The sequence below is a fragment of the Eptesicus fuscus genome, chromosome 17 (assembly GCF_027574615.1).
Source record: "Eptesicus fuscus isolate TK198812 chromosome 17, DD_ASM_mEF_20220401, whole genome shotgun sequence".
Lineage (NCBI taxonomy): Eukaryota > Metazoa > Chordata > Mammalia > Chiroptera > Vespertilionidae > Eptesicus > Eptesicus fuscus.
This window is the reverse complement of record NC_072489.1, coordinates 20,809,106-20,829,474: the sequence shown is the minus strand read 5'-3', so window position 1 is coordinate 20,829,474 and position 20,369 is coordinate 20,809,106. Positions and strand designations below refer to the sequence as shown.

Genomic DNA, 20,369 nt, shown 5'->3' with positions numbered 1-20,369 from the left:
TGCCTACCACTCAGCTTTTCTGTGAAGCAGATGAAGCCTAAGCTTCAGGGCTCCTCATTTGCATAAGCTATACCTAACTTTAGGTTCTAACTTTTTTTTTATGCAGAACTTCCACATTTATGACCTTCAGGCCCCACAAAATGTGGATATAGCTGTAGCCCCAAGGTGACATTTGCTACCTTTAACCCTATAATAATATATGAATAATGTGCTTGAAGTATATTACTTTTGTAGAGAATTGCTGGTATTTAGAGTCTTGTAAGAGTTATTTTGCTTCCCTAATAGCTAATTACCACTAGAACATGACCTCGTTACTATTTAACACTTATTCTAGATATAAAAGCAGTTCCTCATCTTTTTCTTAGAGAATATTCATATGATAGAACAGAAATAGTATTAATATTAATAACTAGAGGCCCAGTGCACGAATTTGTGCATGGGTGGGGTCCCTCGGCCTGGCCAGAGATTGGGCCGATCGGGGCATCTTGCCCAGTCCCGATCGGACCAATCAGGATTAGCCAGCCAGGGGGAGGGACCGCGGGATGTTGGCCGGCTGCAGGAGGTTGGCTGTGGGAGCACACTGACCACCAGGGGGCAGCTCTTGTGTTGAGCATCAGCCCCCTGGTGGTCAGTGGCATCATAGCAACTGGTCAACCGGTCGTTCAGTTGTTTGGTCGTTTGGTTGCTTAGGCTTTTATATATACATAGATAATTTTTATTTATATATGTCTATTGATTCAAAGAATCCTAGTCCAAAGACAAGACATATTCATATATTGAATTTTGCTTTTCAAAGGCAACATAAGGTAATATTTGAATATTATTTCTACAATGGAATTTAATTTCTATACAGTTATCTAAATGACCTCCTTGAGGGCAGGGATTTAGTTGTTTTACCTATGTATCTTGAGCACCAAGCACAGCTTCTGGCCTATAGTATTTACTAAGAAATGTTGAGTAAACTAATGCATAAAGAAAGAGGAAAACAAGAAACTCAACTTAGGTTTAAATCCAGAGTGAGACAGTTGGCTTAAGATGTGACATATCCTAGGGAGAGGGAAAAAACAACAACTATTTAGCTAGCCAATTATAAATTTACAAATTTAAAAGTGGAAAAAAATGTACACAGCTTCAATGAAGTAATACTAACTTTACCTGGGAAGAATTTTTTTACTATTAGAATTCATACCTGAATCCCAACCACTGGTTTGGTGCCAGGAAGTTAGTTGGTATTCACTAAATATTTTCTAAATGAATTAGTATTTAATTTAATGACTGCAATATATATTTAGAAAAAAATTTAGAATTTTTCAAATAGATAATTAGCTGTCATTATTTTCCTGAGAATAGAGTTTACATACTCTAAGTAAATGTTTATTTAGATTTTACTATGTGCTCAGCACTGTGATCCAGTGCAATGACAGAGACAGTATAGACATATGTCCTTTGCCCTCAAGGAACTTGCTATCCAATTAAAGAAATCATCCTCATTTTTATAGTCTCAACCATAAGAACGATCAGACTTGAGAGAAGGGGTGGAGGACTAAAGAAGTCAAAGAAGGCTTCAGAGACATATTTGGTTTTAGTTAAGTCTTGAAGAGTGAGGAAGATTTAGGTAGAAATTTACTCATTCGTTTATCCAGCAAGTACTTAGAGTCTTACTAAAGTGACTCACCAGGAGTACAAAACAACTGTGTGTTATTGGAGGTCAGGGACCTCATTTTGAAACCAAGCCTAAAACTATTCTGAGAAGGTAGCTCAAATTTAAAAGAGCGATCAGACAAATGTAATCAAAACATTACAATATTGTATAATAAAGGCTATAATAGAAGTATGTATAGGGTGCAATGGCAACGCACAGTAAGATGTGATTACTTTGCCTGGAGTGCAGGATAAATAAGAGTTAACACAGGAGGTGCAACTTCAGTTTGAAGAGACCAAGGGTGGAAGAGGAAAGCAAGTGCAAAGGCCCAGAGACAAGTGTTTTCAGGGAATTACAAGTACTTGGCTATGTGAGGAACTTGGGGTAACAGGTGAGAAAAGATGAGGGAAAAGACTGAAGAAGTAGACAGAGAGATAGGTTGCTTTAGGCCAGGTCCACTCAACATGTTCATATGAAGATACAGACAGGAGTATTGCACTATTTTTAAAAAATATATATTTTATTGATTTTTTACAGAGAGGAAGAGAGAGGGATAGAGAGTTAGAAACATCGATGAGAGAGAAACATGGATCAGCTGCCTCTTGCACACCCCCCACTGGGGATGTGCCCACAACCAAGGTACATGCCCTTGACCGGAATCGAACCTGGGACCCTTGCGTCCGCAGGCCGACGCTCTGTCCACTGAGCCAAACCGGTTTCGGCTGCACTATTTTTATGTGACAGGAACAGGACTGATCTAACTAGAAAGAAGAGTGGAATCAGAAGATTTTGAAGAGCCTTGAAAGCAAAGCAGAATAGCTTAGACTTAGCTGTAAAACCAAGTGGAAACCATCTACAGTTGTGTATAGGAAAGTAACAATATGAAAGGGAGCATTTAGGTAGCATTAATCTGGAAGAATGAGTTAGATCAGAAATGAATGGAGCCATGAGGCTACAAAGGAAGCTATCCCAGGCATTGAATGCTCTGATAGGACTGGCATGGGGGCACTAGGAAAACAGAGACAAGATGTGAGCGAGCAATATATTTAGGAGAAAAGAAATCAAGCTGAACTGGTGATTGATTAGCTAGTAAGGAAAACTAAAAAAAAATTTACTCCACAAGTTTGAAGCTGGGCACCTGAGAGAATGACGGGGTCACTGGCAACGACTGAGAAAATGCAAGAGGTGGATGATTTATGGAGGAGTTTGATGACTTGAATGTGAGCAAATGAAGGGACCATATCCAATAGGCTGTCGGAAATGCAGGACTGAAGGTCAAGTGAGAAGGCAGTGGAACTGGGAACAGTCCAAGATGACCTGGACACTAGGAAAAGCCTGACACAATATCTCTGTAATTACAAAGGGACTAAAAATACAGGTAATACTTGGAACTAACTTCTAGTAGTGCTAGACTGGAATGGTATTTTCCAACCTTCTTCTAGCAGTATCTCCTCCCACTTTTCTTCTCATAATAAGTCTGTTTACATGTTACCCAATACATATTTCACACAAACACTCACATGCACTTTTTTTTAAAGATAAAATTAGTACTTTGGGAATTGAAAAGGGTTGGGTGGGGAGACCCTCCAGCCACAACCTGCTTGCTTACCACAGAAATGAAGACATCTCCATAGAACCCAGGAGCGTAGATTTTGATCCACAGGATTCATTTTAAAATGCATTAAAATAATAATGAGACATTTGGGGTTGCCATATAGGAACACCACAGGGAATAAGAAAATCACCCTTTTGCTGTTTTTTCAAGGAAATGTAAGGTCTTTATGGAAACTGGGGTTTAACCTTGTATCTATGTGCTCCTGTGTATAATCAGTATTTTACTTATGTTCTTGTAACCCTAGGTTAGCACATTGAAAAATCATTTTTACATATCTTTGTTGATTTCCAAGTGAATTGGGTAGAAAATACTTTGTTTTGTAGGGATGGTATTCTATATCACTAGTGTTTTTGAAAGCTTGTTAATCTTAGACATAGGTTTATTGGAGGATTTGTCTTAGAAAATGAAATACACTCATGCGCTACCCACAGATGAAAGAGTCTACAGGAATTCACAGCAAATGGCCATGATCCTTTTATATATCATGACTCCAAATTCTTTCCCCAGGAATGTACAGCTGGGTCACACTAAGTATATTTGCTTGTATGCAACCTTCTGAAGCAGCACAAATTTACCTTTTATAAATGTTGATGCCTGCTTTGGCTGTTAAATTTTGCTATTGGCACTTCTGGACCTATGCTTTCCAGTAGTGTGCTGAGGAAATAAATTAGTTATAAAGAAAAATATTTTTATCTTAAATGGTTTAGGAGAATTCTTTAAAATGTTATAAGAAATTATACAGGTGGGCAAAAGTAGGTTTACAGTTGTGAGTACGAGAAACACAGTTTATTCTTGTATTATTATTTATTAATTATTGTATTATTTTCCATGTGAACAATTGTAAAACTACTTTTGCCCCATCCTGTATATATAATTATCATGTGAAATATTATGTAAATATTTTTAAATATTACATTATTTAGGGGTTTTTCTTCTTTTTGGGAAAATCTAGATACCTTCCTTTATTCATTAATCCAACAAATATTAAGTGCCAATAATGGGATATGTACTGAAAATTAAAGCACTAAAATTAAAGCAGCGAACAAGAAATCTCCCCTGCCCTCATGGAGCCTGGAATCTAGAAAGGAACACAGACAATAAAGAAAAATTTCACAAATGATTGTATAATTACAATTGTGATAGATGTCATAAAGGAGAGGCGTATAGCAAATAGACCAAACCTTGAGAGTATATTAGAGAAGATTTTTCTGAAAAGTGGTACTTAAGCTGAGACATAAAAGAGGACTAGGAGTTAGCCCAGCAAAGCGGGGTGTGAGGGAAAGTGTTGCAGGGTGAGGGAACAGCAAATTTGAGCTCTTGAGGCAGCAAGACAATTGTTCACTTAAAGGAATTGAAGAAAATGGCATCACCAGAAGATAAAGAGGAAAGCTGAAATGATTTGATATAAGTTTAGAGAGGGAACAGAGGCTAGAGTTTGAGAGGCTCCTAGAACACGCTACTAAGGTAGGTCCCTGGATCAGCAGTGTCAGCATCACCTGGGACCTTGGTGGATATGCAAATTCACAGGTTCCACCTTGGACCTACTGACTCAGACCCTGTAGGAGTGAGGCCCATACATCTGTATTTTAACAAATTGCTGTTTGTTTCTGTGCTGAGCATTTTTACAATTTCTTCAAAGATCTCCTGACCTGGAGGGACCTCCTCCCAACCCCCAGAGACCTCCCCCTGCTCAGTTCCTTGACCCAGATGTTGCAATCTCCAGTTAACATTCTAGCACCTGCTCCCTAGTCTTCACTCCAACAGAACACCCCTCACAGACTCTGTTGGAGTCACCTCACCGTAGCACGTGGTCCTTTGAGGCAGGATCTGTTTTGAGATTAAAAACCAGACTAATTTATAACCCTAAACAATATCGGTACAGAAATATTTATAGGTGAAATGACAAAAATCCTAGATTTACGTTAAAATAATCCAAGGTGGGGAGAAGTGGAGAATATAAAAGATACACATTTGCCATTTGTTGATAATTTGTTGAAGCTAAGTGATGTGTGCATGGGGATCATTAAACCAGTGTCTCTACTTTGTAGATGTTTGGAAGTTTTCATAGTAAGTTTTTTAAAAATGATGTTAGTATTTCATGTTTTAAAAATGTTATATAAGTGGAATCAATGTATAAATTCTTCTCTACTTGAATTTTTCCCTAAAATATATATCTATGTTTGACATATAACTCTAATTCACTCGTTTTCATTGCTATTTAATTGCAAGGCTAGAGGATATTGATGTACATTTGCATTGCTTCCAGTTTCTTTTTCCTAATATGAACAATGTTATTATAAACATTCTAATATATTCTCCTGTGTCTTGCACTTCAGTTGAGCTAGCTAAGCCCTCCTGTACAATGTTGACTAGAAGTGGTGATACTAGGTACTATAGTCTTGTTTGTGTTCTAAAAGGGAATGACTTCCATTTTTCACCATTATGTAGGATTTTGTTACAGTTTCCTTTTGTTTAGAAATATTATGATTTTAAAAAATCATGACTGATGTTGAATTTTTTCTGCTTTTATTGAGATTATTTTATTATTTTCTCCCTCTTATTCTGTTACTATGGTAAGGAACATTGATTTTTATTATGACAAACAAAACTTGGAATTCTTGGGGCAAACAAAGGCAACACTATAAAAGAGGCTCCAAATTGAACAAATAGAATTTATTCTGAAAGAAAGATTAACATAGCAAATAGATGAAAAGAAGAAACTTACTTCAAATATATAACATTGGGAAAAAATCAAGTATATTGCATTAATAATAAAACTAGAAAATGTAACATATTCATTTACTTATTTACTCAATAATAATTTATTTAGTACTCACTATGCATCAGGATCTATTCCAAGCACTTAGGGTTCATCAGTAAATAAAGCAAAATTTCCTGACAAATTTTATTCTAGATGAAGTGAAAGAAATAGACAATAAACAGTATATTTAATAAAGAAGTGAATTATACAGTAGTTCAATAGTAAGTGCTATGAGAGAAAGAAAAGATAAGAATTCTAGAAGGAGAAAATAAAAGTTTCTAGTCATCCCTGCTCAAAGTAATTAGTCCTTTAAAAATTATTTTAGGAATTATTCTCAACTTCACATTTATTCATCCTCCCTCTTGTCTAAAGTTGGCTATGTGGTAAGGGGTAGTCTTGATGAGTTTACATTAGGCAACTATTTTATTTATGCTTTTCTTAAGTTACCAAAAAGTTACCACTCAGAAAAATTCAGATCTTAATAAAAGTTAAAGCATAGACAAATCCTCCCCACTGGTACCTCCATACTCCCATCAGTGGGAAATAGCTGTTGGATATGAAAACTTGTTAACTCAGTTAAACAAGACATACAAAACACCAAATTTTATCATGAAATCCAGCATGACTTTGGGTCCTGTTAAAAAACATTTAATATTATCATACTGTCCAATATATTCCTGTTGTACTCAGTATATGAAGAGTCACTCCGATCAGGGAGAGAGCTGAACATGTCAGTAAGTAAATATACTACCTTTTAGCTGTTTCAGGCATTGTTAGACAAAGATGGCTATAGACAATCAAGGAAAGATCTTTTCCAGACCCCACGCCTCCTTAAAAAATGAAACAGACTTTAGGCTATAATAATCCTAATTTAAATTCATTCATTTAACATGTATACAACATATAATAATCCTAATTTAAATTCATTCATTTAACATGTATACAACATATAATAATCCTAATTTAAATTCATTCATTTAACATGTATACAACACTTTTTGGAGCATCTAGAATGTGCCATATCTGGCCAAGAGCCAGATAAACAAGTGGTAAATAGACATGATCATCTCTGCCCTGTGGTATTTATTGTCCAGTAATGGGTATATATACATAATGAATGTATAAGTGATATACAGGTTCTGTGATAGAAATGAACATGGCATTAGGAGAGGGAACAATAAGAGGTGGAACAGGGACACTGGAAGGGCAGGAGCTAGACTAAAGAAAGGCTCTGAGTAATCATTCTTTTAATGAGCATTATTACTGGTGAGTCAGAAGAACACATTCAAATTACATTTAGAAGTTTTTAATGTGCTAAAGCAATGAGTCATAATATTTATTCAAGCCGTAGCTTAGATTAAAGAGTAACCGAACAGCAGAATGGTGGTATGCAACCCCAAAGTCCAGTTACATCTGAAAAATGTGTCTCCTCCATGTCTTCATTCTTAGGCTTGTAGCTAGCCACGTTAGCAGATCCGGTGAGCTATCCTTAGTGCATTAAAGGTGGGCTCTTCTTTATAATCTGGACCTGCCCTATTTCCCCAGATCAATGACTCATTTCTTCTGAGCCATGAATCACTGCTATTCTGTAACTGTCATGAGGATTTGGCGTTCTAAAACACATAGCTTAGCCAGGGCATTTCTATGAAAGCATTCCCTAACATGGATAGATGTTTCTTTGTGTCCTTACCCTCAAAAGTCTTAGGATAGCTGGGTCAATTTTAATACCTTTTCAAAAGGCAGCCTGACTGGTGCATTATTTCTGAGTGAGCTATGGTGTTAAAGTCAGAGTGATGTTACTGACTGTTCTTTGGGGTTGGCTGAAACCATCCTGGCTGTCTGAGTAAGGACAAAATGCTTCTGACAGAGAGTTTGGGCATTTGAATCATTCCTCTTATCAATTCCTGGCTGTCCAATTGCTCATGGATGTTTCCACTCTCATTTTGGTAAAGAAGAGAAATGTTATCTAAAGAAATGAGATAACCTTATAGTATTTATATAAGGGAAGGTATTTACTTATTGGTTTTGAAATATTTATATTTGCTTTTCCAAATTAATACAGGTAGATTTCATAAAAAGTTGAATATTAAAGAGCAGACCACTTTCAACTCTTATTGCAATTTCCTATTTTTTTAACTCTAGATTTCTAAATGATATGCCACTGGCTCTTAACCTTTTTGTTCTCAGAACTCCTTTGTAGTCTTAAAAGTTATTGAGACCTAAAAGAGAGAGGTTTTATCTAGATGGTTTATATCTGTAATTATCATATTAGAAATTAAAACTGAGAAACATCACCTATTAGTCATTTGGAAAATGAGTAATGCAGACCTGCCAAATGTTGGCACATTTTTTATATGATAGTTTTTAAAAATCACATTTGTTAATATGATAATTGATTTCATCAAACAGTCTTTAAGTATTGGGAAGCCCTAAACTTACTGTGGAGGATCCAAGTTTTCCAAATCTCTTATTTTCCTTGAAAGCTCAAATTTTTCATTGGCAACAAATGTTATAGTTATTTATACTTGAAACTAGAGGCCCGGTGCACAAAATTCGTGCACGGGGTGGGGAGGGGTGTCCCTCAGGCCAGCCTGCACCCTCTCCAATCTGGGACCCCTCGAGGGATATCCGACTGCCCTCTCACAATCCAGGACTGCTGGCTCCCAACTGCTTGCCTGCCTGCCTTCCTGATTGCCCCTAATTGCTTCTGCCTGACAGCCTGATCACCCCCTAACCACTCCCCTGCCAGCCTGATTGATGCCTAACTGCTCCCCTGCCAGTGTGTTTGCTCCTAACTGCCCTCCCCTTTAGGCTTGGTCACCCCTAACTGCCCTCCCCTGCAGGCCTGGTCCCCCCCAACTGCTCTCCCCTACAGGCTTGGGTCCCACCCAACTGCCCTTCCCTGCAGGCCCGGTCACCCCCAACTTCCCTCCTCTGCTGGCCTGGTCACTCCTAACTGCCCTCCCCTGTGGGCTTGATTGCCCCCAACTGCCCTCCCTTGCAGGCCTGGTCCCTCCCAACTGCCCTCCCCTCCTGGCCATCTTGTGGTGGCCATCTTGTGTCCACATGGGGGCAGGATCTTTGACCACATGGGGGCAGCCATCTTGTGTGTTGGAGTGATGGTCAATCTGCATATTACTCTTTATTAGATAGGATAGAGGCCTGGTGCATGGGTGGAGGCCAGCTGGTTTGCCCTGAAGGGTATCCCGTATCAGGGTGGGGGTTCCTTGGGGTGTGGGGCGGCCTGGGTGAAGGGCCTGTGGTGGTTTGTAGGCCGGCCACGCCTCCTGGCAACCCAAGCAGAGGCCCTGGTATCTGGGATTTATGTATCTTCTACAATTGAAACTTTGTAGCCTGGAGCAGAGCCAAGCCTCCTGCTCGCTCCGTGGCCGGCAGCCATTTCTTTTGGGGTTTGTGTATCTTCTATAATTGAAACTTTGTAGCCTGGAGCGAAGGCCTAGGCCAGCCAGAGCTGCAGAAGCTTTGCTTCCTCCATTGCTGGGGCAACCCTTGCCTCCTGCTCTTTCCAGCTCCGTGGCTGCCGCCATTTCTATTTGGATTTGTTTACCTTCTATAATTGAAACTTTGTAGCCTTGAGTGGAGGCTTAGGCCGGCAAGGTCAGGAGGAAAGCTTGGCTTCCTTTGTTACCGGGGAAACCCAAGCCTCCCTCCTGCTCTCTGTGGCTGTAGCCATCTTGGTTGGGTTTATTTGCATATTTGCTCCTGATTGGCTGGTGGGTGTGGCTTGTGGGCATGGCTTGTGGGTGTAGTGGAGTTAGGGTCAATTTGCATATTACTCTTTTATTAGGTAGGATGTTATCAGTTATTTGTACTTGAAATGACATTTTGAGAAAATGACTGCTTAATACCCAAGTCTGAGAAGCCATGATTTGTCAGTCACTCTTCAGTACCTAGTTCAACTAAAAAAATCACACAAGTGCTCTTTCATATCCAATAGAAATGTTTTATGCTACTTCCCATTTCACCATCCAGAATGTTAAAAAGACATGGACTTACCCTGACCCGTGTAGCTCAGTTGTTGGGTATAGTCCCATACACCAAAAGGTGGTGGGTTCTATTACTGGTCAGGGCACATGCCCGGGTTGTGAACTCGATCCCCAGTAGGTGGCCTGCAGGAGGAAGCTGGTCAATGATTCTCTCACATCATTGATGTTTCTCTCTCTCTCTCCCTCTCCCTTCTTCATTGAAATCAATAAAAATTAAAATTAAAAAAAATGGACTCAAGGTTGAGATTTAATAAAAGCAATGATTTTTATTGCTTCATCAAGGATATTTTTAAGTAAAAACGGATTTTCTTTTTTAAGATTGCGAGTGTGATGGTAAAGAGTACAATGACCATTAGTCAATGTTGACAGCACCTTAATTTGTGCTGCTAAAGCACTAGCAGTTTTACCCATTTTGGCTTTTGCACCATCAGTGTAATTGTCAACATGTGAAAAGGCAAATAATATCTTAGTATTACATGAAAATAGTTTTGTCTCCCCAGAAAGTGAAATACACTTTGAGAACCAATGTAATACTTACTCTATTGTTGCTTGCTATGCTGATATTAGCCATTTTCTGACTTCCTGTTCCAAAAGATGGTGGTTTAGTGCCCCTTTCACTAAACCAGAACCTCTGTTGTTCCTTCCTGCATTGCCTCAATATAATCATAGCATACTGTTGCTTAAAAAAAATAATGTTTATCTTTTTGTTACTATGTATTATTCACTGCTAATCCAAGTAGGGTAAAATGAATGTTTTATTTTGTTTTTCTTTTGTTTTAATATGTTTTTATTGATTTCAGAGAGGAAGGGAGAGAGAAAGAGAGATAGAAACATCAATGATGAGAGAGAATCATTGACCAGCTGCCTCCTGCATGTCCCCAGTGGGGACCGAGCCTGCAACCCAGGCATGTGCCCCGACCCACCCGGGATCAAACTGTGACCTCTTGGTTCATAGGTCAATGCTCAACTACTGAGCCATGCCAGCTGGTCTGTTTTTTGTGGGTTTTTGTTTTGTTTTGTTTTTTAATTATTGATTTTTAGAAAGAGAGGAAGGGAGAGGGATAGAGAGATAGAAACATCTATGAGAGAGAAACAACATCTATCAGCTGCTTTCTGTACAGCCCCTGGGAATCAAGCCCCTGACTGGGAATTGAACCAATGACCTCTTGGTTCATGGGTTGACATTCAACCATTGAGCCACATTGGCCAGGCTGCTGGTACAACTTTTTATTTTGACCTGGAGTTGATTACTATCTTGCTTTTTTATGTACTTAGTTCTGTGATCCCATCACAGATTTGTCTCAATTCTCCAATACATTTGTAAAACATTTCCTAAGTATTCTGTTCCACGCAGTTAAGTCATCAGGCCTGTTTTTCCCCCCTAGAGAAATCCCTCCCATAGCCTTTCTTCCTCTTGCTCCAATATGGAGCAGCTGCTCACACAGCCAGCTACTCGGCCTTTATTCTGGGGCATCCCCTAACTGAAGAGAGGATGTGACGAGCTGTGGGAGTCTAAATGCTCATTTCCCAAACTTGAAATAAATTACTCTCTTTTAAGCCCCATGTCTCCTCCCTCGCTCTCAGTGTGTTTCCACATCCCCAAACTGGATCTCCAAATCCTGAAACTTGCTGGGGTTCTGATGCACAGATTGGCTTCTTTCATTGACATCTCCAGGCACTTACTTGGTTTCCTGATTTTTCAACTCTCCCACATTGCTTACACAATGCTAACATTCCATACCCACTGTTTTAACCTTGCTGTTAAAATTTAACTATATATCTTGGGGTTATTTCCATCTCCATACATAGTGATCTTTATCATTCTCTTTATAGAGCTGCATAGTGTTCAATTATGTGGCTATACCATAGTTTATTTACCAGTCCCCTAGTGATGGACACTGGGTTGTTTCTAATTGTTTGTGCTTTAAATGAGTACCTGTACATTTGTCGTTTTGTATGTATTCAAGTGTACCTGAATGATAGATTCCCACAAGTGAGATTGTTGGGTCAAAGGATAAATGCATCTGTAATTTTGGCAGTTATTGCCATATTCCTTTAATAGGAGTTGTACCATTTTACATTCCTGCTAGCAGTGTATGATAGTGCTCAAACTTTCACACTTTTGCAGTCTGTTATATGAGAAATGGTATTTCCCTGTAGTTTTCCTGGCCTTTCCCCTCCACATTTTAAACTTTATTTTATGTATTATTCTGTGTAAACTTCTGGCCAAAAATCTATGTTATAATAAAAATTTCTAACTTTAAATATATAGAATTAAAATAAAATACCATAACTTATAGAAATATACTTAGGTTATTTGCCAGAATTGGGCCACTCCTGGATGACTAGGACCCATCCTCCTTACTTTGATGATTCAAGTAACTAACAGAATACTTTTTATTTAGCTAGGTCAGATGAAATTTTGTAGAAGGGAATGAACAAACTCAACTCATCTTCAAATAAGCTAAACTAGTACTAACTTAATGCATACTGTAGAAAGCTGTAAGTCTTTTTAGGGGAAGCCGAGTTCCACATCAAAGACTCTGCTCTTCATGGTTGGCTGTATTTGTATTCTCATCCATCTTCTCACAGTTGTATCATTCTTCATAGAAACCGCTTTCTAATTTCCTGAGTAAAGGGACAATGTGATTTGAATATTGCCAGGTCTTCTCATAGTTACAATTAAATTATACCATAATAGTGGGTTATTTAATGTTCTCACTCTAAGTTTACCACAGTTTTCTTCTTAAGGAACATCTGAAGCCGTCTATGTCATTAATTCTCACATTACAGTCATGTCCCATATTCCCTTCCTTGCAGGTGGTATTGTGAAGGCAAGGAGCTTGAAAATTCCCCAGACATTCATATTGTCCAGGCGGGAAATCTGCACTCACTGACCATTGCTGAAGCCTTTGAAGAGGACACAGGACGCTATTCCTGCTTTGCTTCTAACATCTATGGAACAGATTCAACTTCTGCTGAGATTTATATAGAAGGTAAAGCAAAATACTCTTGGAGTATGGCAATTACTGGTAAGACATATAGTTATCCTATCTAATAAAAGAGTAATATGCAAATTGACCATCACTCCAACACACAAGATGGCTGCCCCCATGTCATCAAAGATGGCTGACCCCACGTGGACACAAGATGGCCACCACAAGATGGCCAGCAGGGGAGGGCAGTTGTGGGTGATCAGGCCATCAGGGGAGAGCAGTTGGGAAGGATCAGGCCTGCAAAGGAGGGCAGTTGGGGGCGATCAACCCTGCAGGGGAGGGCATTTAGGGGTGACCAGGCTGGCAGAGGAGAGAAGTGGAGGGCGACCAGGCCTGCATGGAAGGGCAGTTGGGGGGGACCCAGGCCTGCAGGAGAGAGCAGTTGGAGGGGACCAGGCCTGCAGGGGAGGGCAGATGGGTGGGGGGGAACCAGGCCTGCAAGAGAAGGGCAGTTAGGGGTGACCAGGCCTGCAGGGGAGGGCAGTTAGGGGCAATCAGGCTGGCAGGGGAGTGGTTAGGGGGTGATCAGGCTGTCAGGCAGAAGTGGTTAGGGGGAATCAGGAAGGCAGGCAGGCGAGCAGTTGGGAGCCAGCAGTCCTGGATTGTGAGAGGGATGTCCGACTGCCCGTTTAGGCCCGATCCTAGGATCGGGCCTAAACGGGCAGTCGGACATCCCTCAAGGGGTCCCAGATTGGAGAGGGTGCAGGCTGGGCTAAGGGACACCCTCTCCCTCCCCCCCCCCGCCCCCCGTGCACAAATTTTGTGCACTGGGCCTCTAGTAATAAATATATATTTTATTGATTTTTTACAGAGAGGAAGAGAGAGGGATAGAGAGTTAGAAACATCGATGAGAGAAACATTGATCAGCTGCCTCCCGCACACCTCCTATTGGTGATGTGCCTGCAACCAAGGCACATGCCCTTGACTGGAATTGAACCTGGGACCTTTCAGTCCGCAGGCTGACGCTCTAACCACTGAGCCAAACCAGTTAGGGCAATAAATATTTATTGAGGGCCTATTCTACCACACACCCTTCTAGGCAGTGGGGATAACAGCAGTGAACCAAATAGACAAAAATTCCTAGGCTCATGGAAAGATGGAATTTACATTGTAATGGAGAGACATAAAGTATATGAGATTAAAAAAATAAAATATATGACAGGTGTGTGTGTGTGTGTGTAGGGGGTAGGAAGCTTCCCACATCAAGAAGCAATTCTCCATGACGCCAATTGAATATCCTACAATTTAACTCAACTCTTATACCAATTACCTGGAGATAGTGTCAGATCCAATAGGTTAAGGGCTCAGTTGTATAAGATTGCTCCCACTTCACTTCAAATGCCAGTCACAAGTAGTAGTCCCCAGGTTACCCACAATTTCTGTCTGGCTTGGCTACAAATCAGAGGTTCCCATGACCCCCAACTCAGGTTCAATTAATTTGCTAGTGTGTCACAAAACTCAGGAAAACATTTACTTTTGATAAGCAGTTTATTAAACAACATGATTAGGATACAGATGAACAACTAGACGAAAAGATAAAGAGAGTGAGGTCTGGGAGGGTCTTGAGCATAAGAGCTCTGTCCCAGTGGAGTTAAGCTTCTAATATGTTCACCAACCTGGGAGCTCTCCAAACCCCATCCACCTATACCTACAATATCTAAGGAGGCTTCCTCACGTAGGCATTTTTTGCCCCTCTTCACCTTCGGGGTTGTAAGGGGTGGGGCTGAAAATTCCAAGCTTCTAATCATGGCTTAGTCTTTCTGGTGACCAGCCTCCATCCAAGAACCAGAGAGGAGCTGACCCAGTTATCTCATTAGAACAAAAGATCCATTTAGTGCTCTTATCACTTAGAAATTTATAGGAGTTTTAGGAGCCCTGTGTCAGGAATGGAGTCAAAGGCAAAAACAAGAGATACTCCAAAGTGCTCATTACTTAGGAAATTATAAGAGTTTTAGGGGCTCTTGCCAGGAACCAGGGGTAGTGACCTATATATATATATTTTTGTTATCTCACAGTATATACAATCGGGGATAGGAAGTATGAGTGTGTGTGTGTGTGTGTGTGTGTGTGTGTGTGTGTGTGTGTGTGTGTGTTGCGTGTAAGCTGCAATTCTAGATAGGGTGATCAAGGAAGACTTCACTAACTAGGTGACATATAAGTGAAGACCTAGAGGAAGTGAAAGAGTGAGCCGCAAGGATATTCAAGAGAAAAGAACTCTAGGCACAGAAATCCACAGTGCACTGGCCCTGAAGTGGCAGTGTGCCTGTCTTACTATAAAGAGACGAGCAATGTGGCCAGGGTAAGGCAACAAGAAAAAAAGGATCAGGTAGGTCAAAAGTTCAAGATGGGCTCAAGATGGGAGGAGGCAAGTGAACAGATTATGTAGGTCATTTGCAAGGCCATTTGCAAGGACTTTGGCTTTTACTCTGAGGGAGTTGAGAAGCTATGGAGTAGTCTGAGCAGAGATGTGACATAATCTGACTTAGCTTTTAACATGGTCACTCTGGTTCCTGGGTGAAAATATACCACAGGGATTCAAGGGTAGACAATAGGAGACCATTTGGGAACCTTAGAAAGGCATTTACATCAGCACAAAATTTATATGACTAATTTTAGAGAATAAATCAATTTATGTTCCTTACATATCTATAAAGTTTTGTTCCCATTTATCTCATTCCCTGGGTTTTTTTATGGGAACCATTCGTTGGCACTCTTATCAGCTATAATACCTTATGTAGGCCTTGGTTTCAGCACTTAAATAAATAATGCATTATTATGATTTAAATGCCCATTTATGAACTAGATTGTAAGGCTGGTACTGTCTCATTCTTCTATATCTCCAATATAGTGCCAAGTTCATAGTGGGTATCTGATAAATATTTATTGAATAGATTGTGAATAATGATGATGGAATAGTGAATAATACGTGAATAGAAGTGTGTGGTATATTTTCATTCTCAAAACTTTGGAGTACAATAAATGCCTCCAGATTTAGCTCTGATAAATCTTCCTGGAATTTACTCTATCGAGAAGTAAATCCAGGATCAAAGTTCTGGGAACAGTGCTGAGATTGGATCGCTGATTTTTTTTTTTTTTCATTTTATGGCAACAGAGCTTCAAGCACCCCTCTCCTGAGATGAAATATGACTTGTTAATATTAGGACTAGACGGAAGAGCATCCACCTACATCTACAATGTTTGGAATCCAATGTAATCCCTCCTTTTATTTAGTTTGGGTAGGTCAGGAGTAAGAGGATTTATGGACACTACATTAATGTCTGCAAAGACTTTTTTTAGTCCAAAGGCATCAGCAGATGTTTTATATAAAGAACACTTGGAATTTGGACCAGAAATTTGAACACTATCACTAATTAGCCATGTGGCTTTGAGCAAGCCCTTCAACTACTTAGAATCTATTTCCTCACCTGTAAAAGTGGGTGTTTGTTAGTGTAGGGAATCACTGAGTTCATTTCTATGTCTGAAATTCTATAGGTCTTCAAATGCCTAGGAACCAGTTTAAGAAATTATCTTAAAAGTTTCATGTCTTGGTTATTTTTTCAGGGGCTTCTTCTTCTGACTCAGAAGGGGACCCTAACAAGGAAGAGATGAATCGGTAATTCTAATTTTGCTTAAGTCTTGCCTAGATTAATTTTAATATTCCCAGTATTTTACTGTTATTTAATTATTGCTTTTAATTAAGTTATTTAAATATAGGCTTTCTTGTTTAATAGCAGTTAAAAGAGGGAAATATACAGGAGGAATAAACATACTCTTTCCACATAGGAGGTTTTCCAATAATCATGCGACCCATCTGCATCAGTAGTTTTGCTAGTGGGTTTTTAAAAAGTTCCCTTTCGAGTTAAAAATGGGCTCTCCTAAATTTTCTCAGTAAATGTGCAATTATTTGTGCAAAATAAAAAGGCCATTTCCAACACATTAGTGAAAAGTAATTGTGAATTCAAGCTTCCCAATATTTTTTAAAATATATTTTTATTGATTTCAGAGAGAATGGGAGAGGGAGAGATAGCAACATCAATGATGAAAATCATTGATTGGCTGCCTCCTACACTCCCTCTACTGGGGATGGAGCCCACAACCTGGGCATATGCCCAGACCAGAAATTGAACTGTGACCTCCTGGTTCATAGGTCAACACTCAGCCATTGACCCACACTGGCCAGGCAAGCTTCGCACTATTTTAAAAATGAGATATCACCAATGAATTATCATCATACCTATATATACAGAGTGAAAAACACACATCCAGTGATTCAAAAAAACTTCGTTTTCTGACTAAATAATAATACTTACAAGAACACAAAACCTGGTGATCCTAAATTATTTATGTGAGTGATCTGGGCAAGTGACTTTTTTGCTGAACAATTGTTCTGAGTACTGAACAAAGTTACATCTATCTATTCATTACTTTCCACAACTATTGACTAAGCACCTACTCTACACCAGACAGTTCATTAGATGCAATGGGTACTAAGAAAAATCAGATATTTCCTGCCTTCCTGCTTATAGTCTAGCAGGAATGTAATATAGAGCAATGAAATATATAGCAAATATAGCAAAAGGTATATACCAAGCATATAGACAGTAAGAGTAATAAAGTGTAATAAACGGTGATATAATTATGTACAAGTTGTAAAAGACTTGGCACGAAGGGCTCTATTGGTTGAGGAGGGAAAGAGAGATCAGGAAGGGAGACACAGAATTGGTGACCTTTAGCTCAGGCTTAAAAGAACAGTAGGTAGACACCCCCAAATAAGAAAGGAAAGGGCATTTCAGGCAGAGGAGGCTGTGGGGAGAAGACCTGGGAACTGGAAACAGACACAAGAGCCATTCCTTGAGACTACCTGAAACAAGTGGCAATATTTGGAAGACTCGTTAAAGAGCTGTTAACTGTGTTTGCGCATTCTGTCCTCCCCTACAGGGGGTAATTACTCCTTAAGGGCAGAGATCATGTCTTATTTTTCAAAATCCTTTGTGTGCCTACTTTGAAATGATAACTTGCTTTTAGCTTTTGTGCAGATATGAAAATTCATAGCCAGAGTAAATGATTTCTCCCTTTAACTGTCTTCCTTATTCTCATGGCTTCAGTTCAATTCCTCCTTTGTTCCTGCCTCTTTATGCCAGTCACCACCTTACAGGTGTTCCAACCTTTTTCTCTTTTATAGTTTCCAAATACAACCAGTTATTCTCTAAAAGATCATTCTGATCCTGTCATTTTTCTGACTTAAAAAAATTATCTATGGGAAAATAAAACACAAAACAAGCAATAACATTTTTTAAAACTCTTAGCATGGCATACAAAGCCTTATTCAGTAGAGTATCATCCAGGCTTTCCTCCCCTCTCCTCCTCCACTCCCCCACCTCAAGCTCTCTGCACTGCTGCCATCTCACTCAAACAATGTATGTTTCATTTCACCTCTTTCTTCAAGCTGTTAACTTTTCTAGGAATGCCCTATCTCCTCTGCCTGGCCTTCAAAACCTAGTCAAGTTCTATAATAAACTTCTCCTCTACTGCACATTTATCACTGCCTCCTCAGGGCTCTCATAACACAGTTACAAGCCTAATGGGTGTGAAATTTGATATACACACTTAATAAGTAAGAAATAACTCATTTGTTTATTCTCTTTACATCTACTTGTAATAGGGTTTAGCTTCAGTTACGTGTAATAAAGACTCAAAATAATAACTTAAATAAGACATTTATTTCTCATTTACATAAAAATATGGATTTAGCTAGTAAAACAGCTCTACCTTCCCCTGCGTTCCAATCTGCTTTCAGCTTTCTGCTTCATCTCATTCTATGGTGTAGCCTCATCTTCTTAGTCTAAAATTGGAAGAAATAAAAGCACGTTCTGTCCCGTTTTTAAGGTCATTTCTCTTAAATCACAGACATCACTATCCCTCATATCCCATGACCAGAAAGTAGTCATGTGGCCATACCTACCTTCAACGAAGTTTGGGAGATTCAGTGTTTATCTGGAGTAGCCATGTAAAGAAATCAGGAGTTCTATTACTATAGAAGAAAAAAAATGGATGCCTCTGTATGACCACATGATTCTGCTTCTGAGACCCCAGCTTGCCGGGCTAGGAAAATATTTAATCACCCTTTATTGGACGTCCCCTTCCTCCTCCATGACTGTGGAAAGCTCCTTGGGATATATATGTGTATAATATTTGATGTTAAACACTGCTCTATACATCTTACATGAATTACCTTATTTATAACCCTCATGAAAATTCTATGAGGTAAAAATTATTATTTCACCATTTTAGAGATGAGGAAGCTGAGACAGACAGAGGTAACATCTAAACAAAAGGGAAGCCCATTCTGTCATCTGTCTTCTACCCACTCACCCCCCTCCCCGCCCAGGTTATTAGGGAGAGGTCCATGTCCCAGACCTCAAGTCCCCTTTAATTTGCACTCGGATGTCGAGTGTGACTCGACACGGTTAGCATTAGAATAAAGGAATCGAGAAAAAAGCAAGCGAGTACAAAGGGTTAAGTCCAGTCCTTTGTTGCTTTCTGATATGCTTGGGTGCTGATATCTTTAGCAAGAGTGGTACTCTTTAATCATAAGGGTTACCATCCCCTCTGGACTCAAGTTCTCTGGCAAGATCCACAAAACTAAAATAATCTCCCCTCTGCAGCCTCTTCAAGAATATTTCTTGGCTCTCTTGCCCTTCAAATAATCCCTTTAATTTGTATAACTTGAAGAGCTCATTGACTCAGGCTATTTCTGCTTTCTGCCATGCCCAAATCCCAGAAGCAAAGATTTACAAAGCCTGGCCTTTTACTTGAAATGGATGGGGGAGGGAAAATACAGAGGGCAAAACAAATCTCAAAAAATTATCTTCTGCACATGCTCCATCATAGCACTCGTCTGGATTCTCGGTTGTGAATATGCACAAGTCCCCAGCTTGACTGAGAGCAGCTAACTCAAGGACAGGAATGATATCTTATCATCTTCCTGTTTACATGTAATAAAGTGTGTAGTAAAGAAGCCCTCAGTAATGGCTTGTGGAATCTTGTTGACCAAAGACTTGTATTATATCTAACTATAAGCAGGGATAGAGTTACTAACTTTGCTGAAAGAATTTTCACAAGCAATGATAGGTCTGTTTTTATAAAAGTTTTAATCATTTCTCAGAATCCAGAAGCCAAAAGAGGTGTCACCCCCTCCCACTACTTCTGCAGCCATTCCTTCAGCAGTACCCCAAGCCCAGCATGTGGTGGCCCGGCCGAGTGTATCAACCATCCAACAGGTACAAAAGTCTAAGGGAAACACAAGTGCCATAGTCTGTGACAGGCAGGCACTGTGACCATGACCATC

General features: G+C 39.6%; 1 protein-coding gene across 1 annotated transcript in view; it reads left to right on the top strand.

Annotated features, from left to right (window-relative positions):
• Window positions 1-20,369, top strand: part of MYPN (myopalladin) — a 68,114-nt gene that overhangs the window by 2,066 nt on the left and 45,679 nt on the right. The window contains exons 2-4 of the mRNA XM_008145448.3: window positions 12,846-13,021; window positions 16,583-16,634; window positions 20,187-20,301. Of these exons, the coding sequence (XP_008143670.2) occupies window positions 12,846-13,021; window positions 16,583-16,634; window positions 20,187-20,301 (343 nt within the window). The remainder of the gene's footprint in view (window positions 1-12,845; window positions 13,022-16,582; window positions 16,635-20,186; window positions 20,302-20,369) is intronic.